General features: G+C 31.0%; 2 protein-coding genes across 2 annotated transcripts; one reads left to right on the forward strand and one right to left on the reverse strand.

Annotated features, from left to right (window-relative positions):
- Window positions 1-421: 421 nt before the first annotated feature.
- Window positions 422-4,365, forward strand: LOC145061825 (calcium-dependent protein kinase-like). The gene is made up of 8 exons (XM_079009398.1): window positions 422-1,476; window positions 1,857-2,000; window positions 2,113-2,265; window positions 2,967-3,082; window positions 3,310-3,477; window positions 3,568-3,695; window positions 3,807-3,906; window positions 4,004-4,365. Exons 1-8 carry the CDS (start codon window positions 705-707, stop codon window positions 4,076-4,078), a joined length of 1,656 nt encoding a protein of 551 aa, XP_078865524.1. The 5' UTR covers window positions 422-704; the 3' UTR covers window positions 4,079-4,365.
- A 4,679-nt stretch (window positions 4,366-9,044) lies between these two features.
- On the reverse strand, window positions 9,045-11,870 carry PRXR1 (Peroxidase superfamily protein). The gene is made up of 4 exons (XM_079009399.1): window positions 11,605-11,870; window positions 11,212-11,400; window positions 9,852-10,017; window positions 9,045-9,726 (listed from the first exon to the last, which is right to left on the reverse strand). Exons 1-4 carry the CDS (start codon window positions 11,833-11,835, stop codon window positions 9,317-9,319), a joined length of 996 nt encoding a protein of 331 aa, XP_078865525.1. The 5' UTR covers window positions 11,836-11,870; the 3' UTR covers window positions 9,045-9,316.
- Between the last annotated feature and the right edge of the window lie 6,455 nt (window positions 11,871-18,325).

Here is an 18,325-nt window from a genome sequence, read left to right on the forward strand (position 1 = left end):
TTTGTGTTTAGAATCTTGATTGTTCCTTTAAGGATTATCTAAGGTCAGATTTCTCATAACTCAAACATTAGGGAGAGAGTTCGATTTGGAAAGTGAACCAATACGATTCTTAAAGAATCCAGTGATTATCCAATTCTGTTTCTATCATATTAGTCTAACATTTTTACTAAAGATTTGTATAACAAATAAAAATTATAACTTTCATGTTTCTAAATACCAGCTACCTATTACCCGTACTTGAATAAACCCATCCAAAATCCAAAATATTTTATAAAAATACATCCACTTATGAGTTATCCAAACATATCTCTTGATCCCTTACAAAATAAGCCAAACACCCCGTAATTCTTTTCTTTTGGATCAAATCGCGTGAATCACGGATGCACAAGGTGTGTTCCACAGTCTATGACTCTATATGTGTTCATGGTGAACCAAGCATTAAATATCAGACCCCTTCTACAAAATCTTGCAGAAAATATGCTCATGATCGAGACTTTTTGAGGCCCTTCAAACACGCTGGTCAATAAGACACATGTTGATTTCCAATCTTTGATCCAACATCATCAGCCATTACTTTACTTTTCAAATTTCATCTTTTCTTCTTTCTCTCAAATTCATCCAGAATCTCTCTCAAATCCCTTCTGGGTTTTCACAAACCCTACAAAAGTTGTCAGATTTTTGAATCTTCTTCTTGATCTGCAATAATGGGCGCCTGTTTTAGCAAGAAAAATCGTCATACCTCAAATTCCAATGGCTATAGATCTTCCAAACAACAAAATTACCACCCAGTTTCTGAAAGTTATGAAAAACCCACATCAAACTACACTCAACCTCAACACGAAACCCATCAACATCACCACCATCACCACCAGCAACAACCTCCGCCGCCACAGCCACAACAAACACCACCACCACCAAATCCAGCACCGCCACCTCCAAACCCTAGACCATCTCAGGGTTCCGACCCTAATACCATTTTAGGGAAGCCATTTGAGGACATAAGAAGACACTACACACTCGGAAAAGAATTAGGTAGAGGTCAATTTGGTGTAACTTATCTTTGTACCGAAAATTCATCTGGTCATACCTACGCTTGTAAATCAATCCTGAAAAGGAAGCTTGCAAGCAAGAACGATAAAGAGGATATCAAGAGAGAGATTCAGATCATGCAACATTTGAGTGGTCAACCGAATATCGTTGAGTTTAAAGGAACTTATGAAGATAGACAATCTGTTCATCTGGTTATGGAGCTTTGTGCAGGTGGTGAGCTTTTTGATCGGATTATAGCCCAGGGACATTACACTGAAAAAGCTGCAGCTACAATTTGTAGGCAGATTGTGAATGTTGTTCATGTGTGTCATTTTATGGGTGTGATGCATAGGGATCTCAAGCCTGAAAATTTCTTGCTTTCTAGTAAGGATGAAAATTCAATGTTGAAAGCAACGGATTTTGGGTTGTCCGTATTTATTGAAGAAGGTATAATCTTATAAGTTCCTTATATACCCTTGTAGTTGTATACCGAAATTTATCTTATAGAAGTAATTGCCTTTTAGGTAGATTATAATTTATATATCTGCCTAATGCCATAGTGTGATGCCCTAAAGTGACTGAATGAGTAATTATGGAGTAAAGGACCATTTTGCCCTTACATTCCGAAAAACAAAGTTCACAATATTCATAACTTTTAACAATATTCATTAATTGTAATGTGAGATGATTTGGTAGGAAAAAAGATGGGCAAATAGGTAAAGGATTAGTGTCTTAATACATTAAGCCAGATTTTTTGGGTTAACCCATTAAGTCGTTTTGTTATGGGGTCTAAATTTTCATGCTTTTTCTTAATGAAAATATTTCAGGGAAGGTGCATCGAGACATAGTTGGTAGTGCATATTATGTTGCCCCTGAAGTATTGAGGCGTAGTTATGGGAAAGAAATAGATATTTGGAGTGCAGGGGTAATGTTGTACATTTTACTAAGTGGTGTTCCTCCATTTTGGGCAGGTATGATAAAAATATTGTCTTTAATGTATGCTTCTGTTGTATTTAAGTTTGTATTCAATGTGTAATAACAATCTTTTTTCTTTTTCTTTTTGTTTCTATTGTGTGTATATAGAGACTGAAAAGGGTATATTTGATGCGATATTAGAAGGGGTTATTGACTTTGAAAGTCAACCATGGCCCTCGATTTCAAGGAGTGCAAAAGATCTTGTTCGTAAAATGTTGACACAAGATCCAAGAAAGAGAATCACTTCAGCTCAAGTTCTTGGTATTAATTATTCACTACCTTTTTCTTTTTCTTTTTCTTTTCCCATTAAGTGATGTATGAATGGATAATGTTTGAAAAAGATTAGAGAAAAAGTAAACAAGGGAAAATTTGTAAAAAAAAAAATAGAACTTAATGTGGGAAAACCTCCTTTCACTTACTTTTTTGATTAAGTCATTCTTTCTGTATTATGTGAAAAGGAAATACTCATATATACTGGATTAAGTCTTGTTATTTGATTCCATTAAGTCAAACAACATCATTTGACTGGTCAAAATACCATACTCACTAATGCCAAGGGACAAATAGGTAATTCAACCATGAAACTTGCCAAAAAAGGAAACGTTGTAAATTTCGCAAGAATTGACAACTTACAATTCTCTTTTAAAGTAATTATTTTTTGCAGTGGATCTATGTAATACATATCTCTCTTTTATTTATTGGAGTATATGGTTAACAACATTGATTTGTTTTAAACTTATTTCTTACTAAATTTACAATAACAAATTCAAAAAAAGAGAAATGAAGAATCATATTATATGATTGATTAAATCACATTGCTCATTAAATGATTAATCCTTATATGTAACGTCCGTAGTAAATGCTACATCTAAAATACCTCAATAATGACATCATTTGCTCTCAGTATTTTGTGATGATTGTTTAGTGGCAAATAAGTAATTTCACTTGTTTTGTTTATTTAGAGCATCCATGGCTCAGAGAAGGTGGAGAGGCATTAGACAAACCAATCGATAGTGCTGTACTTTCAAGAATGAAGCAATTTAGAGCAATGAATAAGCTCAAGAAGCTTGCTTTGAAGGTAAGCTTTCAAATCTTTTATAAGTAGATATATATAAAAACTTGATTTTCTTGAAACGACAGTTTTGCCCTTTTGTAAGTAACACAATATCTTTTAGGTATAACATAATGTATTTTAGTCGAAAAGAAACACCCTTTAACTCCTTAAGCCTTGTTTATATCAAGTAAAAGAAGAAACATGAGTTGATAGTTGTGTATTTATTCCAAAACTACCCCTTTCCACTCCAGGTGATTGCAGAAAGTATGTCTGAAGAAGAAATCAAAGGTCTGAAAGCAATGTTTGTGAACATGGACACAGATAAGAGTGGCTCAATCACTTATGAGGAACTAAAGACAGGACTTGCTAGGCTTGGCTCCAAGCTTTCAGAAGCTGAAGTTAAGCAACTCATGGAAGCTGTAAGTTATCACATTTATTTATAAAATATATAATAAAACACAAGAATTTAGTTTTATTTTAAATTTTAAAATTTAAAATTAAAAATTCAGGCTGATGTGGATGGAAATGGAACAATCGACTACATTGAGTTCATAACTGCTACCATGCACAGGCATAGACTTGAAAGGGATGAGCATTTATACAAAGCCTTCTGCCATTTTGATACCGATAATAGCGGGTTAGTTTTTTATTTTTATTTTTTTAAGCATATAATATTATAAATAGTTATTTAAATGTGAGTTTTTATAAGGTAGCTAACATTACATGATATGGTGATGTATGTTATCAGGTATATCACCATGGATGAACTAGAGAAAGCCATGAAGGAATATGGCATGGGAGATGAAGCTACCATCAAGGATATCATTTCTGAAGTTGATACCGATAATGTAAGCCATTATTTATTTATTTATATTATTTAAACTTTAAAGGACCAAAATTATATATTGGTATTAATAAAGTATGTTGGTATTATATAAAAAACAGGATGGAAGAATCAACTATGAGGAGTTCTGCACAATGATGAGAAGTGGAACTACTCATCAAACCAAGCTCTTTTAATGCTCTTGCTCTTTTATTAGAATGAAATATAATAGTAGCGTTTGTTCATGAAAAATCATATGATATTATTATTATTATTATTATGTAGATGATAAGATGAGGCTTGTTTTGTGTATTTTTTGGATTAATGAATTTTGCACTTTTCATGACAATAAGTAAAACTGTTAAATGTTGGTTTAGTATGATTTGACAGTTTATAGCATTTGTAACTTGTCATCGTTTGAAGTTTGAACCTTGTAATATGTGTGAAGAAATGTGATTTCCATAGGTGAAAGAAGTTGTGAAAATGCTGATTTTTTTTTTTTTGAGATAATTACGTAATTATAGCACATAATCACATCCAAGAAGTCGGAATTCTAAAGAATTAAAATTTGTAGAATTCAGTTTCCATATTTTGTATATTTTTTGTTTGATTTAAAACTGTCATAAAAGTTGAAAATGTAAAGTTATTTTTTTGTTGATGTTTTTGTAAATTGTTGTTTGGTTAGCTACGTAAACAAAAGAACATATATAGTGCAATATATAACTTATCGGTATATGGAAACTTGCAATCTTTGGTTGATGCTAAAATCTAAAGAATCATCAACAAGAATACACTCAACATTAAAATTTATCACAACTAACATATAATAATTTAAGATTTTAGTTTTTATATCATATTTTTATCATTTCAGATTAAAAAGATTTTCATATAAGATAAAAGTACATTTTTTTAATCATCGTCTTGATTTATTTGTTTGACTCGTTCGACTCAGGTCCGAACTAGACACAAGTAGGGCAAGCTGGACAATTGCTATAGGCCCTAGGTTTGGGAGCCCATCATTTTAACATATATAACTCGTATGGCCCAAGTGGTTTAGAGCATGTTTATGAAGTCGATTTCATCGTTTGTATTTGTATTATTTGATATTAACAAAATATAATGTATATTGTAAATGAGTAATGAAAACTATTTTTCAATAAATGGTTTATTTTAAAATTTTGTAACCTCTAGTTTTCAATTATCATTAAAAAATATTTTTTATTTTAATATTGGAACAATTACACTAAATGTTTTACATCATAATCATATCATCCTTAATTTTTAGACAAAATTTCACAATTGGTCCCTATGGTTTACAAAATATGGTATTTTGAGGACTTCTTAGCAAAAAGTCACGCGAATGGTCCCTGTGGTTTGTAAAACTACATCAAAGGTCCTCCTGTCGTTAAATCTAACTTTTTAGCTCTTAGATTTTAATGCAAAATACTATTTTGCCCTTGTACCAATATTACAATACACTACAAACCTCAAGAACCATTTCTGTAATTTTATAAATTTGAAATTTTGTATATATATAAATTATAAATATAAATTTTGTATATATATAAATTATATATATGTATATATATTTTCAACAACTTGATAATTTTCTTTTATCTTTTTGACATTTTGTTTTCTATTTTTATTTTATAATTTTAGTTATTTATGGTTTTTTAAGGTTTTTATTTATTTTGATTCAAGTAAATAAACTTAAATTCGATAAACCATATCGAAACCTTTTTTTTTCTTAATTATGAAATGAAACGTTAATGTTTTTTTTTTCTAATTTTATGTTGTTACGTTTTTTTTACTTTGATGCTTCATAGTTAATAGCGTTAGCAACTTTATGTTTGCATTTATCATTATCATTATTTCACCTTTTATTGTTTTTTTTTAAATATATATTTAGTTATTTATTATTCTTCTATTGTTTTTATTTATTTTGATTCAAGTAATGAAAAATAGAAAAAAAAAACAAAAACTCAAACACCAAAGTTGTAAAATAATCTAATATATTAATACATTTTACACTTTTCATATTTTTTGTTTTTTTCCGCATTCTTTTTATTAATTTTGGTTATTTATGGTTTTCGTAACTTTTTTTTATTTTGATTTGTGTAAATAAAAAAGTTATGTTTATTTTCTTTATTAATATTTGTAAATATAACTATTTTATTTACACGGATCAAAATGAAAAAAATTAAAAAAACCATAAATAACCAAAATTATTAAAAAAACCAAAAAATCTCAAACACCAAAATCGTAATATACTCTAATATATTCATACATTTTATACTTTTTGGAAAAGGTCAAAAATAAAATTATCAAGTTAATGAAAAATAAAAGGAAACAACGAAATAAATAAAAATAATATGAGTTTTTTTTTTTAAAAATAATACTAAAAAATTAAGAAAAAAAAGGAAAAAACCAAAAAAGATGAAAATGTAAAATGTATTAATATATTAGAGTATATTAGAATTTGGTGTTTGAGTTTTTGTTTTTTTGTTTTTCTATTTTCCATTAATTGAATCAAAATAAATAAAAACAATAGAAGAATAATAAATAATTAAAATTATAAAAAAATAGAAAACAAAAGGTTAAATAAAGATAATGATAAATGCAATCATAAAGTTACTGACAATATTAATTATGGAGCATCCAAAAAAACAAAATGAACAGTAACGACATAAAATTGAAAAAAAAAAATACAAAAAAAAAAATTAAAAAAAACATTAACGCTTCAATTCACAAATAAGAAAAATTAAAGAAAAAATAATTTCGACATGGTTTATCGAATTTAAGTTTATTTACTTGATTCAAAATAAAAAAAAAATATAACAAAAAACCATAAATAACTAAAACTATAAAATAAAAATAGAAAACAAAATGTCAAAGATAAATTTTTTTTTATCAAATTGTTGAAATTATATATATATATATATATATATATATATATATATATATATATATATATATATATATATAAAATGCGAAATTTATAATTTATATAGATAATTACATGAATGGTCCTTGAGGTTTGTAGTGTATTATAATATTGGTACAAGGGCAAAATAGTATTTTTCATTAAAATCTAACAGCTGAAAAGTTAGATTTAACGGCAAGAGAACCTTTGACGTAATTTTACAAACCACAGAGACCAGTCGCGTTAGTTTTTGCTAGGAAGTCTTCAAAATGCGATATTCTGTAAACCACAGAGACCAATTGTGAAATTTTGTCTAATTTTTATTAATATATTACTCACTATCAACAAATAGATTGAGTTGAATTTGATGTTACATTGCATAAAGCTTTCATGAAAATATAAAGAAAAAATTAAATGATTGCAATAGTATATTTGAATAGATTTAGTTAAATTAACAAATTAAAATGATAATAATAAAACAAAAGTTTAATAAGTAAAATGTGATAATGTACTTAGACACAAGTCTAAGTGGTGTAACTGAAAATTTCTCATTTGAGGAAATCGGCATTATTTGGTAGCACAAAAGTTAAAAAAATAAATTTGGTCAATGTTATTGATGAATAATTTGATAAAATAATAATGATTTTGTAATAGACTTACTCTTGGTATTATAGTAGGTGTAAAGGTTACTTTAGTTCAATAGGTTGGTTACAAATGTGTTTTTGTTCTGTTCCTAACGTCCTGTTAGTTTTCTTTTAATAAAATTTAAATCGTTCTAAAAAAATTAATTATTTTTGTACATGATTTACAATTAAAATATCTTTTATTGTTTAATAAATATCATTTTGACCGACAACAACCAATCTAGCCTGTCCTGGTGACCATACGACTTTTCAACTTCGACCGTCTTCTTCGGTGAATAAACCCAATTTTCGGCGACCTTCTTAAAACTTTTCATCTCGGGTTGACTTCAATGATTTGAAACCCAGATTTTTGGCATACTTACTTCATCAATTACATAACTTTGGTGGGTTTGTGCTCAAGATCTCGGTTAAGAACCCCACCAGCACCAACACTTGTAACTTCACATATTCAGAAGCTCTAATCATAAGTTCATAACTTATAACTTCAAAAATCAATCCAAGAATGTATTGGATTAATGTTTTGGATGAAGTCCTATTAAATTCCATACGAATATGAATGATTGCATCAAATATTCTAGAAATATAGGTGATCCTCTAACTCTTCCTCCCTCTCTCTATCTCCCTTTTTATTTATTTTTTGAAATACCACTCCCTAAGTGTGGTAAAAAAGTGTGATAGACATGGTTAATCATAGTAATAATTATTTGTTGGTATAGAAAGTTGTTGGTCAATTAGTAAACCCCCTTATTTTTACTAGTTAATTACCATCTATAATACTATCAAGGTTAAAAACCTTGGGGTCGCCGCCGGACCCATCTATTCTTGTCTATTATTTAAGCGTTTGTTGGTACGTTCCTTTTCATGATGGGATAGGCTAGATTGTTCCTTTCATATATCGACTAATGTCTACACTTTGATACCAATTTAACCACCCTACACTGCTACACATAACACATGTAAGGAAAACAATGAACTATGTGACCGTTGTAAAGATGGCTAGTCTTTTTAACATCAATTAAACCACTAATTAACAATTTGTGTGTTGCATTATAATAGGGGGGGCTCAACTTTTGAAATACATTATTATTTCGTGCATTACATTTCTCATAATGGTCCAGACGCACTCACGGGTATTAATAACGACTTGCATATTAGAGAAACAAAAGGAAAAATAAATGAAGAAAAATATGTAAGAAGATACTATCATACTATATCAAGTCCAAAAGAAACATCCAAAGTGTTACTAGTACTTGATCATATACTATCTATAATTAATATATTTCCCAAAGTTCATTAAGTTAAATTAAAAAACAACACCTTACTCGTGCTATCTGTGAAAAAGCTTGTAAAAGATCAAGATTTTATAATGATTACTTGGTAATCTTGAGCTAATAATTGAGCAGGATCAAGAAAATTAATGACATTATTGACTCTTTGCAAGAGAATCTTATCTTTGACATTAGCATATAATTGTTTTTTGTTATGTTATTACGTATTAACTCATCCATTATGGCCTTGAAAGATTACTTTAATGAATCTGTCTTTCTCAAAAACGTCAATTATTTATAGGCCCCCTTATATATAATAACATGCACATAAAAACAAAGACAGCATTAGATTAATTGTAGAGCTTTTAATTCAACAACCATCTCATGCATCATGCATCATGCATATTCATACTCCACCAACATCCATCCATCCATCCACCCATATCTACACTATCCATTCAACAACAACATTCACTTTCCTCAAAACATAAACATGTCCTACATTTAACACATATTGGAAGCCAGCATGATGCTCACACCATCATCATATCTTCTTAATTATTCCCCATATCATCATCACCATCATCATGAAAGGATTCTTCAATGGCGTTTGTTGGCAACATTGCATTGCTTTCTGATCTCACCTTCATTACCCGTGAGTGGATTGTTCTCAGTAAGAACAGTAATGGCTCTTCCAAAATGCTTAAAGAAATAATCTTGATTCTTTGCCATTTTCTTCACATATGGTTTAGTTCTCTTGTCTGTAGCTAACTGATGATCCACAATCAACAAACCCTTGTTGTCCAATATGTTTCTGTAGTAGTTGTTGTCTAGTTTCATAGGGGTACCACGGTCATTTCTCACATACTGAACTGCCTTGGGGTCGGGGATCGCATCCGGACACTTATGGAGCATGTGCTCAACATGACCCGGGTCAAGAACCGGGTCAACCTCTGGATACAAACGGTGCACCAACTTCACACAGTGTGTCCTACCCACGCTATGAGAACCTGTTTCAAGAAAACCACCATTAATTATGGTATGCACTAACATTTCATTTACAGTATCATGATGCATGATGCATGATGCATGATGGATGATGGATGATGATGATGATGATGATAGACATATATACCTAGTAAAGCAACAACACCAGGGGTGTCGATGCCGATGTTCTTGAACCTTTCAAGAACAACAGTCATGGATTCATTATGATCTGGGAGGTATTGCTCCAATATATCAGCTCTGCTCTTCCTACCATCTCTTCTTCCTGTTTTTAGTGGTATGTATGGCCCTCCAAGCTGCCATAATTAATTAAAAAAAGAAAACAAATTAGACAGAGAAATGATATTTTTTTTAGTAAATTGATTCGGATAATTATATGATGAAAATAATACTATTGGTTATGTAACCAGAGACTAAAAACACAAAGATTACGTGGGTTTTAGTTAATAGTCCAAGGAAGATGACTTTATAAAAGGTTATCTCCTTTTAGGAGGAAATGTGATAGATCTTTATTAATTATAAAAATGGGAAGAGACTATAATTCATCACAACCGACAAGTATTGATCTAATATTTGTGATTAAAACTCTACGAAAAAGTGGACCTTTTGGCTTTTGCAACACCAAGTACAAGGCTACAAGCAAAGTCTTATTTTTTTATTCATATCTTTCTGCCGAATATATATACAATTGAAGTAACAATAAATGATAAGTTTATGGATTGAATGAAAAATGTCCAACTGCCTTTTCTTATCTGTTTTGAATAAGATTTTTTTTAATTAGATAAAAAAAATACGTGACATAAATGCTTAAATATAAAATATATAACAAATTTATAGAAAGATAGGAGTTCATTCCTTATATTAATCCTATATTTTCCTTTACGGATTAAAGTAAAAAAGAAACTGTTTACATATATATGGCTTCCTAAATTAACTCAATATTTGTTTAAGTAAAAAAAAAATTAAAAAAAAAAATCAAACAAGTGCAAACATGTGATGTTCAACAGAAAACAAGCCAAAAACCAGAAAAATCATAAATAAAAGAAATAAAACGTGGAATTTACACAATGATTTAAATGTATTTTTGGGTGAAAATTTTCTATTTATAAATTTATACAACTTTTTTTTTCTTATATAATTTAATATTCATCGACTACAGAGATTGAAGTGAAGTAAACGACCATCTCTCTTATCACCTGTACTTGAAAAGATAAGCAGCAAAGTACAACTAACTAATGCAAGTTGATCAAATCACCTCTCCACATCAAGATATATTTCTTGCAGGGATGACTTAGAGTACAACAAAGTAATGCATGTAGTAAAGAATCCTCATCAAGAAAAAAATAAAGCTTGGATCTTTTGAAAGAGTAAGAAGAAAAAAAGTACAAGCAACTTATGCATGCAGAAATGAACCCAGTGGAGATAAAGCTTGTATCTTTAAAAAGAATGGAAACATGTTTAAGAAGAAGAATAGAAGAATCTGAATTTACCGCAACAATTCCATCTCTTCCAGAAAGTACAAGTATATCTGCACAAGATACAACTCCAGGACACTCCCTTTCCAAAGCTTCCTTGATAGTTTCAAGATACCTGAAATTTCTAAGTCCGAAGCTCCTGTCTGTCTCTTTCTCAGACAGTGTTCTCCTTGTTGAGTCTAAAAGCAATGAAGCATCACATGACTGTAACATATATAGCAAAACAATAGTTGTAAAATCTGCATCAAAACTTGTACTCTCTTTCTCTCTCTCTCTCCCTCTCTCTCTCTCTCTCTCTCTCTCTCTCTCTATATATATATATATATATATATATATATATATATATATATATATACCATCCATAGATAGATCATGAGTGTTGTGAACTATGTGCATTAAGAGTTGTACCTCAACACCACAGTCATGGAAGATGTTTCTGAGCCAAGAGAAAGCAGTGTTCTTGTGGCGTTTGTAAAGAAGCATGACTTGTTCTTTAATGATATCTTCAGCTTGTGGGCATGAATCTCTGTAGAAGTTTAAAACAAGGCCTGAGTCTGACTCGGTTGACTCGGTGTCTGCAACTGAAGCAATGGCTAATAGGGAGAAGAGAGCAAAGAAAAGGAGAGCTTTGGTACCCATTTTTGCTCTCTGTGTAGTAATTGAAACTCACTGGTTTTCAGTGTCTTTTATAATGATCAAGGATCCAGCAATGGCTATGTATTTGCTCAAAATAACCCCACAAATAATTTTATAAAACCAATTACTCTACACCTATGCAAACCAATTAATACGTTTTTTTTGTAAATATTTTACGTAGATTTTAGTTTTATAAATTAAACGTAGTACGTATGGTATTTCTAGTTTTTGCCTATTTCAAAGTATGTGTCGCATCGCTTATCCCGTTTATATTAAACAAATTAGTTATGTGTTTTAAATTTCCAAAGTATCAGACGAGTTTATTTAAAAAAAATTAAATATAAAATTTTAACAATTTCAAAAGTTTGAATTTATAAAAAAAATAAGAAATTCTTTTGAATTATTAAAATTAATGAGACTTTAATATATTGAATATATTACATATATAAACTTTTTCTAATAAATACCTTATATATTAAATGTGAGATTTTAAGTTAATAAAATCAAAAATACAATAAAATGACAAATAAAAAATTAAAAATTAAATAATTTTAGAAAATGATATATGTGGAGAAGAGAAAATGTGACAAAAAATTATTTATTTATTAGTGAGGATGCGTTTAGATGAATAACCTTAAATGTTTTATAAAAGAAAAAATATCACGAAAATAATGGCCAAAAATAGGGTATAGATGTGTGAAAATGATCACATTTTTAGTTTTTTACAAAATTAATTGGTCATCATTTTGCACTAGGGTCCAATTTCTGAAATTCCAAAAATGCCTCTTAATTTAAAGCTTTCTTTTATATATATATATATATATATATATATATATATATATATATATATATATATATATATATATATATATGTATATATATATATATATATATATATATATATATATATATATATAGTTCTAAAAGGCGCGGCGTCGCCATTACGAAAATTAAGTTTCATAACGTTGTTGTTAGGCGTGGCGCGTGGCAAGGCGTGATATGGCGTGCCATGGCGCGTTATGGCGTGTTTTGACGCGTGTTTTTTTGTTTGAGACACGTTGTTTGCTCTTTATTATACATTTTCTAATCGGACATACAAGTATTGTGTTTTTTATTAACGTTCTGTTATTAGTTGTGGATATAATACTTCTAAAAACTATGTATATTTGATATAAATTTATATTTATACGGCAATATAATTATAAATTAACACAAAATCGCCGCCTTACATCACGCCTTGAAAAACGTCATGGCTCGCCATAACTCGTTAAGCTCAGGCTTGGCCTTACTGCTACGCCATGCCTCACGCCTTTTAGAACCTTGTATATATATATATATATATATATATATATATATATATATCTTCAAAATCTCTCTCAACGTTAACACATACTTTGGCTGTGTTTGGCGTGCCACAGCTAGCTATTTTTTGAGTTTTTTTATGTTGTCGTGTTTGGTAAGCCAAAAAGTAGCTGATAAGCTAGCTTTTTAGGAGTTTTTTTAAAATTTTCCAAATACACCCCTTAATTAATTATAGAAACACATATTCTTACATGTCCTTTTATGTAATTTTATATATTTCAGCTAACTTTTCAGCTAGTTTTACCAAACGTTATTTTTTATCAGCTAACTTTTCAGCTATCAGCTAGCTTTTTATTTAACAGCTAGCTTTTCAGTCATCAGCTAGCTTTTCAGCTAACAAGTAGCTTTTCAGCTAGTCCGCCAAACATAGCCTTAATTAATTACATAGTGGCTTCAAGTTTTGTAACGAAGAAATATGGATCTTATAACACTCTCGCAATGTTTTAGTGTTTCTAGTATACTAAAGTTGATGAAATAGATACTTTCAATAGATCGGACAATTTCAAGGGCATTTTGCACTACAAAAATGTTATGTTTCACATTGTTCTTTTATGGGTTTATTCCATTTGTCATCGTTGAAATCAGTTTTGAAATATTCATATGTCGATGAAGTTTTGATGAAAATAGGTTTTTGTATCATGATAGTTGACGAATCTCGCGATGAAGAGGATGAACAATTTTGCAAACGTGAGCAACAACGAAATTGTTAAGTTCCGCAATACATCTTGCTTGTGTTTTACTTCTATTTATTTGTTAGAAATAAGTATGTAAATCCTAACAATTGGTTGCATATAATATGTTTAGTGATGAACACTAGAGATTGACCATTATGAGATTGTTCAATTTTGCATCGCAGGTTATATTTGTTGTTTGTGTGTTTCTTCGGTTAGTTTATGACAAATCAGTTTATAAGCGTGTACATTGTTGAAAATATGGTATTGTGGATAATCTGCCTTGCTTTGTTTAAATCACTCTGGGATGATGAATGACCTTGGAAGGCTATTCCACAAAATTATGATGCTTGAGGGAATGAAAAGAAAAGAAGAAAAATTAAATAAGAAAAAAATGAATATGGATCTATGTAATGCTTCAATTTATCCTAAATTTGTGCAAGTCATATCAATTTTTTGTTCGGTCAACAAATAAAAACATGAAAAATCATATTCAAATTTGCAATAAATTAATAAACTTAACGACTTAATTGAGAAAAATAAAATACATTGTTAAAATCAAAATTTTGTATAAATTCGTTGTCTTTTATATTTTGTCCTATTATTTTTACGTATTGTTTTGAATAAACTTTTAAAAAATAGACTATATTGCAATAATTATTTTCTAATTAAACTTTTTAGAAAAATGTAATTTAGGTTTTAAATGGATATATAATAATAATAAAGTAATTTTTGTTTTCTTTTATGCATCCAAAATTCTTGCAACTAATTTTGAACATTTATTACACTTTGATAGTTCCTTTCGTAACGTCAAAATTGTTATACTAAATAAAGAATAACAAACGTCTATACTTATCAATTGAATTGAGTTTTTGGACATTATATTGTCAAGAAATAAATACGGTTGTTGGTATATTAATTATATAAATTACTTTGTATTAGTTTACTTAGTTAAACTTTATAATTTATTTTTTTATTGAATGGAAAATTTGGTTTATCAGCTCGAAAATACATATTCATACTACTAAAGCTATGTAAATAATGCATGATTTAGCAATTTATAATATGATTAGTGCTGGAATATATATGTGTTCATAACATGCTAATATTAATGCAGGGGCGGACGCAAGATTTTACAGTAGGGGTTGCACGGGAGAGTTAGGGGTTGCACGGTAGTAGAAGCAATAAAAATTTTGAAAAATTTCGACAAATTTTCCACTGCGGCCAGAAAAGTTAGGGGTTGCCGGTGCCACCGTGGACCACCCCTAGGTCCGCCCCTGTATTAATGTCACCGTCAACTTCAATTGTAGCTATTAGAGTCCCATAGGTCGGGCGTATAATGTACAATATGGTTTATTCCAAGACCAATATGAAACCCTATATCTTATAAGTGTTATGAGGAAGCAATTCCTGATGACCACAAGGCAGAGCGAATATAAGAGAACTAAAGGAAACTAATATGCTATGTGGTGCGATTCGTGTCCTTTTGAAAGGCAACCAAGTGCGATCCATAAAAGACAATTGGTCAGGCCCACCCACTAAACTCTAGTGCTCTATATATAAATGATAACGTCGCACCATTTGGTGTCTCACTGACTTTTGATGATTTACACATAACTCTCTTATGGTTCACAGAGAACTTTATGAAACATTCATACATATATTACAGGGGGGTGGGGATCAAATCTTTGAATTGTCGTTCTACCATAACTCTATTTTCAGCTATTGATATTTTGAATCCCACAATCATAATTGGTTTCTACCGACTCGTTGGTTTAGGTTAAACACTTGCATGGCTATTCGTCTTCATGATTCAAACTCTACTTTAAACCTTAGATTATCTAATGTTTCTCTTTCTAGCCTGACGGTGACCAACGATAGGCCAACAACTTGTAAGGCTTGTCAAATACGTGTAGTCCAATCATCGCCCTAAGATGATCTTCCATTTCCTCGATACGTACAACACTAGTCCAACTACAAATGCTCTGGGATAACTAAGCTTGTGGATTACGAGCAACTCGACGCGCTGGGAATGCAACCAGCCTCAATCCTTCTTGGCCATTCAAACCACATCTTGCACCTCTTAGATTGTTGTTCCTTTGAGTTGAAAACATTTTCCTTTACGTCGAGAGATTTTACCGAGCATAGGATCCGCGAGATATATGAGAGTATGTTTTGATATGGAGAATAGGAAGAGTCTTAAAGTCATATAACAAATAACATATAACTCTTAGAACACACCCTCCACCTCCCCCCCCCCCCCCTTTTTTTTTTAAGAGTTTAAAGCACTCAGTTGAGAGAGTCTACATAATGAGTCTGAATATTAGCCTCTGTAATTAGTTCACTCACAACATGACTCTGATATCAACTTGTAATGTTGTGTTTTTTCACCCTAATTTTTTTTTTATTAAAAATCACCATTTAACAAAATAAAGCAACGAGAGTCTTAATTAGTTTATTTGAAAACATCACCAATGTTACTTCAAAATCTTTCAAAAACAACCCCATTAAAGTTAAACTTTATAAAACCGACACCAAAACAAGTTTTCAAAACCAAATGTAAATGAAATCTCAACGACTAGTCTAAGTTGTATCATCACTAAAGTAATGCTAAGAGTAACTACCCAAAAGTCCCCATCCTCACCAATCCATCAAATCAAGCTACCTGTACGAATGCAACACGAAAGCAACAAGCAAAGAAACAAGTGTCAACATCAGCACATTGAGTCAATCTCAAGTACAAAAGGTATGGAAACAAACATACTTCATACGATACAATCAGTCACATGTTTATATTAGGATTTTTAGGTTAAAATCAATTTGTATATGCATAATTTCACTTAACTCTTAAGGGTACATGCAACCTAAATTGGATGTATGTCTTTTTCTCAATTAATAACAACATACTTATAAAAAAAACTATAAACCATATGAAATCAATTTCATGAATAGAACCACATACCTCTTGCTTGATTCAAAACAAGGTAACCAAAAGCGTTGTAGTCTCCCTGAAAAACTAGCTCCAAAAGTATGGCTGTCTCTAATGTGTCACACCCAAAACTCATAAAACTCTAAGATTGAAGGAGAGAGAGAGAGAGGGGGGGAGAGAGAGATGAGAAATGAGAGAAAATTTGGTTGTCTCTTTGTGGTTGCTTAGGCCAAAAATACGAAGGGTTACATCCCTTTATATAGCTGTCTGATAAACACATAAACCATATATTTGAACTTAAAATAATAATATTTCAAATCAATAATTATCTAGTTTATTTTTATTAGTCGGAGGCTTTCACTCCATTAAGAGCCTCCAAAACTGTCCCATCTAGGAGGATTCTAGATCATTTCTTTTGTTCAACTGTTGAACAATTGCAGCTCAACCCTTATACATTTAATTAATTCTAATTACCCCATAATTAATTCTAATTAATTCTTCATTATTTATTACTATTTCTAATTAATATATCAATCATATAATATATTAATAAATCATTTATTTCTCTCCTTTGATCAATCCAAGCTATTTTTTGGTTATGAGGGCAACCCAAAAATGATTTTACTTCTATTCATCAATATCGTACCAATTTAGTTAGGACCTTCGAAACATAAATCCAATAGTCTCCCACTTAAATAGGTTGCTAACTATAACTGCAAGTACAACTCCGAATAACCAGTAAAAAGTGTTCTTCACGGACACTACCAAACTCTGACTAGATGTTGGTCCTAAGATAAGTGATCAACTATCCCTTCATTCTTCATGATATCATATGGACACGAGACATTGATTAGAATCAATCTCATTGTCCAAGATTTTGTTTACCAATTTGTGATGACGTCATCAGACTACTAAATGAACACATCAATTCAGTCCTGGTTGTGACCAGCACTATAAAGTCATCATCAAATCACAAAGGGACCTGAAGATATCGCTTTTTCTGTTAAGGCAAAATGAATGATAAACTTTCACTATATAATCACACCTTTTACACAAAAATGATATCGATGTGGTTAACGTGGCCATAAACCCTAACTCTAGAATGCCATTTCCCCAGCCGCCACTGCCCTGGAGCACCTTCAACCATCGCTGCTTCGTTGAGGACCGCCGCCATCGCAGCTCCGCTACTGGGAGCGTCGCATACAGTCGGGTTAGCCGCCAGAGACCAACGATTAAGCTGAGTTGTTGCTCTAAGGGTCGTGTGTGACCGGAAAGCTGCTGGTAGGCTCATCTTCCACCTCTCCCTCTTCCCTCCTTCGCTACTCTCGGTGAGACGACGTCTTGTACGTCGGTTGCTGCTGCCGACAACACTATGGTGGTCGTTTAGCTAGTTCCAGCGTCCTCAGCCACCTAGTTGGTGGTTGGGAGTGGAGATGTCACAAAGGTCGTGGGAGAGTGTTGCTGTTGAACCTGAGGCATATGGTGCGAGAGTTGTTGGCCAGAGATCGAGGAAAGAAACACCATGGCCGCC

The sequence above is a fragment of the Lactuca serriola genome, chromosome 7 (assembly GCF_051521515.1).
Source record: "Lactuca serriola cultivar US96UC23 chromosome 7, Lser_US96UC23_V15, whole genome shotgun sequence".
Lineage (NCBI taxonomy): Eukaryota > Viridiplantae > Streptophyta > Magnoliopsida > Asterales > Asteraceae > Lactuca > Lactuca serriola.